The 7,500-nt window shown below is 43.7% G+C and overlaps 1 protein-coding gene across 1 annotated transcript in view; it reads left to right on the top strand.

Moving 5' to 3' along the window:
- The window catches only part of samd14 (sterile alpha motif domain containing 14), a 44,749-nt gene that overhangs the window by 11,089 nt on the left and 26,160 nt on the right, over positions 1 to 7,500 (top strand). Inside the window, exon 2 of the mRNA XM_080447777.1 lies at positions 848 to 898. Coding sequence (XP_080303903.1) covers positions 862 to 898 — 37 coding nt within the window. The 5' untranslated portion in view covers positions 848 to 861. The remainder of the gene's footprint in view (positions 1 to 847; positions 899 to 7,500) is intronic.

The raw sequence follows: 7,500 nt of genomic DNA, 5'->3' as shown, positions 1-7,500 counted from the left end.
TCCTCTCCTCTCCTCTCCTCTCCTCTTCTTCTGTCAGTGAAATAGGTCAGCAGTAGCTCAGCTGAGTCTTCATCACTCTCCCGTAAGTCTTTACGCCTGAGGAGCCTTTGTGAAACAGCAGTCTGTCTGTGTGTGCGTGTGTGCGTGTGTGTGTGTGTGTGTGTGTGTGTGTGTGTGTGTGTGTGTGTGTGTGTGTGTGTGTGTGTGTGTGTGTGTGTGTGTGTGTGTGTGTGTGTGTGTGTGTGTGTGTGTGTGTGTGTGTGTGTGTGTGTGTGTGTGTGTTTGTGTGCCTGCGTGTGTGCGTGCGTTTGTGTGCGTTTGTGTGCGTGCATGTGTTCACATGCAGGAGTGATGAAAGACAGAAGGAGGAGCGGCACAGTGTTTGTGCGTGTTTATGAGATAAAGAGTGTGTGTGCCTGAGCGGGTAGCAGACAGGCATCTCTGCCATGTCTTTTAGTCAATTGTTAATGGGGCCTTTCAGAGGTCAGCTCTTCAGAGAGTCTGAGACATCAGGAGGAGATGGAGAGGAGAGGAGAGGAGAGGAGAGGAGAGGAGAGGAGAGGAGAGGAGAGGAGAGGAGAGGAGAGGAGAGGAGAGGAGAGGAGAGGAGAGGAGAGGAGAGGAGAGGAGAGGAGAGGAGGCGGGTATGGAAGTAGGATAGAGGGAAGAGGAGGGAGGGTAAGAGAGTGAAGAAGAGGAGAAATGACATCACATGAGTCATGATGACATCATACTTATTTAAACCTTTATATCTATCTTCCCCTGCCCCCCCTCTCTTTCTCTCTCTCTCTCTCTCTCTCGCGCTCTCTCGCTCTCTCGCTCTCTCTCTCTCTCTCTTTCTCTCTAGTTACCCAATGCAACATGTCTGCCATCTTGGAGGACACAGAGAACGTGTTTGGTGAGTCACACACACACACACACACACACACACACACACACACACACACACACACACACACACACACACACACACACACACACACACACACACACACACACACACACACACACACACACACACACACACACACACACAGCCCTCCCCTCCTGCTGATGTGCTTGGAGATAAAGGCCACATCACTGTGAGATGTGACCTTATCAACACATCTATTGCCTGTCTTCTGCATGGTTCCCAGTCACCTTTACTCCTGTGTGTGTCTTTGTGAGTATGAGAGAGAGAGAGAGAGAGAGAGAGAGAGAGAGAGAGAGAGAGAGAGAGAGAGAGAGAGAGAGAGAGAGAGAATCTGCCGGGGCTTGACACTAACATTTAAACAGTTTCATCAAACAAAAAAACAAACAAACAAACAAACAAACAAACAAACAAACAAACAAACAAACAAAAAACATACTATCGGTACATAACTCGGACGGTGCTGAGTAGGCTCAAGCGAACGTCTACTTTGCCCATTCAATGGTCTGATAAAACGTGATAATGTCCCATTCAAGAATCTCGCTGCCCTTCCACCCAATAGCATTTGTTTTCCGGTCCGAAAATCCAATATGGTGGATTTGAATTTGTTCAAATAGTGGCCTGTTTCCAGGCTATTCAGCCTCTTTCTTTCTTTCTTTCTTTCTTTTTCTTTCTTTCTTATTGTTTTCTTTTTCCTTTCTCTTTCTTTCCTCTCTCATTTATTTTTATTTTTGTATTCCTCTTCTCCTATTTAATTACCTCTCCTGATCAATCCGCAACAGGTTGACTAAATAAAGGGGATTAACAGTAAAAAAACATTTGTATGATTTTTTGTATGCCATTATACTAGGTATGCTTTAATGACCAAAACAGTTCCAATACAAACGTCTATCCAAACATTGTTACTGTTGTTGCGGTCATTGCTATCGTTGATATTATTACTATTAACATTATCCAAATTGTATGTATTATCTTTTATGTATTTTCTATTTGTATTTTCTATTTGTATTTTCTATTATTATTATTATTATTATTATTATTATTATTATTATTTCTTTCAGTGTTGTCTCTACATCTGGGAAGAGTGGGAGGGTGGGAGGGAGAACGGGGGACGGGCTGGAAATGAGGGATATTTATCTGCATATGTATTATGTTCATGAATAATAACCTCACATGGGAGGGAAAACAATCTTTAAAAACACAATAAACAGATTGAAAAAAAAAAGAACAACATTGTGCCCTGTAGAAACCAATGGCTCCCTTCGCTATGGTTGTACATGGATTGCAATATAATTTCCCATTCCTCAAAAAGATGCCAGGATACTCCACGTCCCAAGCTTTCACTAAGTTTCTGCTCTACACAGTTGGTTCGGCTGTGTCAGTATCAGCAGGGCCTACAGTCATCATGTGGAATATTTTTCTGATACAGACAGGTTATTGTTTTTAGTCCACAGTCAAAACATTTGCTGAACAAAGGTATTTGTTTCCCCATTGCAACATGCTGGCCGTGGGTGTCTGTGGAAAGTGCGCGCACAATGCGGCAATGCCTGAAAATGGCTGAAATGTTGTGGACAAATTAAAGTAAAGTAGTGCATTTAAGCTAACCAAATAACATGCTGGCTTTCATTGGTTGCCAATGGGGCCAATCAGAGGCCACAAAATGGTTGCCAATTTACTCAATCTGGTTGCTGAGGCAAACTAGGCAACCATTACTATCCATTACTGTCTGCATGGCAAACTCTCCTCTCCTCTCCTCTCCTCTCCTCTCCTCTCCTCTGCTCTCCGCTCCGCTCTCCAATGTGTTTCACATTGAATTGCCTTGTTGAAATGTGCAAATAAACTTTCCTATCCTCTCTTCTCGCTGTTTCATTGCTTCATCTGTCTCTCTGCTGAGGACCATTACCCCAGGGTGCTTGGGGGGTATGAGCGGTTGAACAAAATGAAAGACGAAAGAAAGAGGGATTACATCTTTCTTTTCCACTTCTCTCTAATTGCTGTATGTTCCTCTCTCACTTGAACATTCACTTAACCCATTAAGACCTGGAACGCATCTGTGTCACTTTAGATTTCTTTGGCTATTCAAAAATAGCAGATATACAAGCTCGTAGCGCGGCACCGAGTGCCACGCTACGAGCTTGTAGATCTGCTATTTTTGAAAAATCTTGGGAAAAAAAAGATTAGATTTTTTCACACGCACGCACGCACACACGCGCACGCACGCACGCACGCACGCACGCACACACACACACACACACACACACACACACACACACACACACACACACACACACACACACACACACTCACTCTCTCTCCTTCTACCTCCTTCCCTTTCCCTCATTCATACCATGCGTTCCCTGAATATTCTTTGTCCATCATGCCTCTCTCTTCCATGACCCTTAAGGGTTGTACTTTGTATTATAGATACTGTATATGTATTATAATAGTATCATGTGTCCATGTCTCACTTCTAATATAATCCCTCCTATCTCCTCACAGCCCCAAGCAGACTCCTTCCCTCATCCCTAATACAATCTCTTCTTTCATCCTGCTCCCTTTCTCTTGTTTTCTTCACACACCCCCCCCAGTACTAATAGAACTCTCTCTCTCTCTCTCTCTCTCTCTCTCTCTCTCTCTCTCTCTCTCTCTCTCTCTCTCTCTCCTCTCTCTCTCTCTCTCTCTCTCTCTCTCTCTCTCTCTCCAACCCCCACACTGCTCATATAATATAATGTAATAAGAATGTAATGTATGCCCTTCCCTTCCCTCCACCCACCATGATGTGGTGTTTGTTCTCTCACATGCCCACACGTCTGTCTGTCTGTCTGTCTGTCTGTCTGTCTGTCTGTCTGTCTGTCTGTCTGTCTGTCTGTCTGTCTGTCTGTCTGTCTGTCTGTCTGTCTGTCTGTCTGTCTGTCTGTCTGTCTGTCTGTCTGTCTGTCTGTCTGTCTGTCTGTCTGTCTGTCTGTCTTTCTTTCTGTCTTTCTTTCTTTCTTTCTTTCTGTCTACCTCTATCTAATTCTATTCTGTCTTCTCTTCTCTTCTCTTCTCTTCTCTTCTCTTCTCTTCTCTTCTCTTCTCTTCTCTTCTCTTCTCTTCTCTTCTCTTCTCTTCTCTTCTCTTCTCTTCTCTTCTCTTCCCTGGGGAACTACTGAGAGGTTTTGCTGCCCTATGTCTGCTGTGGGGGTGGAGTGTGTGTGTGTGTGTGTGTGTGTGTGTGTGTGTGTGTGTGTGTGTGTGTGTGTGTGTGTGTGTGTGTGTGTGTGTGTGTGTGTGTGTGTGTGTGTGTGTGTGTGTGTGTGTGTGTGTGTGTGTGTGTGTGTGTGTGTTTCGCTTGCCGTGTATATGTGTCTATATGTACTGTATGTGTCTGCCTATGCACACAGACTTGAGTGTACAGCTATGTGTGTGTGTGTGTGTGTGTGTGTGTGTGTGCGTGCGTGCGTGCGTGCGTGCGTGCGTGCGTGCGTGCGTGCGTGCGTGCGTGCGTGCGTGCGTGCGTGCGTGCGTGCGTGCGTGCGTGCGTGCGTGCGTGCGTGCGTGCGTGCGTGCGTGCGTGCGTGCGTGCGTGCGTGCAGGGGTAATGGTCAACTTGTTCAATATTTGATGGTTCTATGTGGTGTGAGTGGGAGGTGGCCGAGGATGATGAGCATCAGGCTGAGGAAGAGGAACTTACATATTCCCTTCTGCTGAGTTCACACAAACTGACGTCAAATCACCACAGAGTCCTCTGCAGTGTGGATAATAATAAGCAGGTCTATATGCCACCCAACTTAATGATAAAATATAGTATGGAGTAGATATATAACGCCCCATCTTTCTAATTAATTAACATACTAAGGTGCCTCATCATCTTTCTGCTATTGCAGCTATTGTTTAGTTTAAAAATAATAATAAATAGGCTTATAGAGAATTAAAAAATAGATAGGCTTATAGACGCCTTCCCCTGTTTGTAGAACACACTTCTACAAATAAAAAAATAATTTGCTGTGACACCCCTAACTTTAAAAAGGCATGGGTACTCCCTTGTCGCACCGCACCTTCTTACCCCTTATGCCTAAACCTTTTTAGCATTTTGTACTATTTTGAAAACATTTTAAAATAGTGAAAATAGCCGAAACACATCGACACGTTGTGAGCTCGTAGAGCGGCTATTAGCTATAGTTTGTAGCCCTATGGGCTACAGTACAAACAAACACTCAACAGAAAAAAAAACATTTTAACAGAGATGCAGCCACCCCCAATTATTGATATACTATTATTAAATTATTATAAAAAATCTAAAATAATTACAATTAGATCACTATTGTTATTGCACTAGCATTGCCCCTCCCCACATTCGACTGACTGAGTTGCAGTCATTCAGTCAAATGTGGGACAGTTTTAAAGGTAGCCTACTCCAGTCACTGAAGTGCTTTTAGAACTGTCCCACATTAGGCAAATCATTGCTGTCCCACATTTTGAACTGAAAGCGGGACAGCGGGAAATCTGACTGAAATTATACACAATATTATAATATTGTTTTGATGAACAAACATATCAAAAACAATTGTCCACCATTGTTTTATTTTTAAATAATGTATGAGCCGTCAACATTAAGTCTGTCTAAACATAGTCTCATGTGGCTACACTGTTGCCTCCCACAATTTTCAAATGTTGCTCTTGCTGCAACCTGTGTCAGTCATGATGGTCGCATCATGACACTTTGTGAGCTTGTATATTGTCTATTTTCGCTATTCGGTGTACAGTAAAGTATATACGGCTGAAGTTAAGCATGGGGGGGAGAGAGAGAGAGAGAGAGACAAGCAGAGATAGACAGAGAGAGAGAGAGAGAGAGAGAGAGAGAGAGAGAGAGAGAGAGAGAGAGAGAGAGAGAGAGAGAGAGAGAGAGAGAGAGAGAGAACCCTCAAACTGACCTCCATCTGAAATCTGTTTGTGCCTGGGACTCCCATACGAGATTTAATTTGAAAATACTGTACAACGTGTCACATCATTGTGCATTGTGACCTTGTAGATTGACTATTTTCAAATAGCTGATGTATATATACTATAATGTTCTGAATGAACTGATTTTTACTGTTGACCCCCCTGGAACCCACTCAAGGACCCCTGGGGGTCCCCGGACCCCACTTTGAGAACCACTGACGTAGGCAGCAGTTATCATCAGACATCCTGTCTGTCCAGTGTGTCCTGGTAGAGAAGGTCATGCTGTCAGAGACAATCATGGTGTGAATACGTCTCAATAGTGATGCACAGCGCGCCATTTCTTTCCATTTAAGTGGCAGGACAGTAGAAGGACATTGTCCCCCCCTCTAAGATAACAAGGTTGCATGTCGAACACCTGATTATAAACATTATACACAGCAAAAGCAAACACATTGACATTCCATGCCCTCAATTGTGTATGCATTTCTTTTTTCTTTTTTTATTTGAGCTAAAAAAAGCATTATTTTACACTTTGGCTATTCAAAAATAGCAGATATACAAGCTCGTGCTATGAGCTTGTAGGTCTGAGAGAGAGAGAGAGAGAGAGAGAGAGAGAGAGAGAGAGGGAGAGGGAGAAAGGGGGGGAGGGGGACAGACAGGGTGTGACAGTGTTCCTATGCAGTACAGGACAGCATGTCAACACTCATTGATCACTACCTCCATCTCCATTATGTCTTCATGGGGTGGCATCTTTCCCTGAGCAGATTAGATAGCACAGCTACTGAACACTTACTAGCCCAGCTATACTGAACACCTAATGCTAGCACAGCTAACACCTGTTAGCCCAGCTATACTGAACACCTAATGCTAGCCCAGCCACTGAACACCTGATGCTAGCACAGCACGACTTTGGGCTTGTTTTCCTGCAAAGTCGATCCTATTGGTAGTTAAGGGTTGCAGTGTTTTGAGCTTGTTTTCCAAAGTGTAGTTGCATATTTGGGATTCTTCAGTTTAACCACTTTAACTATATACATTGGGTATTTTAAAATAGCCGATCTACAAGCATCACATGGCGACACGTTGTGGGCTTGTAGATCTGCTATTTTCAAACTATGTTGAAAACAAAATTAGAACATTCTGGACACAAATCTTGTATGTATAGGGTCTGTGGCATATATAACATATTTTCAGATGGGGGGGGGTCCTTGACATGAAAATGTTTGAGAACCACTGCTCTAAAAAGAACTAAAACAACCTTGGACAATAAAGTTTGACTGACCCTAGTCACTTATGTTGGGCTTGTTTTCATACAGACCTGGTTGCTTGTTTCTCTCGCAAATACTGGCAACACTGCTGAACACCAGGAGCTAACACAGCTACAGAACACTAGAGGCTATCACAGATAATGAGCACTCACTGCCAGGACACTTTACAGATCTTCCTAGAGCAGACTCAAAGAGCATATAGACCTTGTTATACCTTGTTGAACTGGGGAAAAAAGTACTGTGTGGACACGTCTGTCAGTCGAGCCTGCCTTTCTGAAGCAAAGTATACATTAGACTCTAAGGTGATGAGGTGATATATACCCCAGAGTTTAGAGAGACACAAGCGTGAGACTGTGAGGTTGCTGGCTCTATTCCCCTGTGACGAGGAGAACCAAGGCGGTG

This window comes from Gymnoscopelus braueri (genome assembly GCF_963280865.1).
Source record: "Gymnoscopelus braueri genome assembly, chromosome: 13".
Taxonomy (NCBI): Eukaryota; Metazoa; Chordata; class Actinopteri; order Myctophiformes; family Myctophidae; genus Gymnoscopelus; species Gymnoscopelus braueri.
The sequence above is the reverse complement of the archived record's forward strand: the minus strand, read 5'-3'. Positions and strand labels throughout refer to the sequence as shown.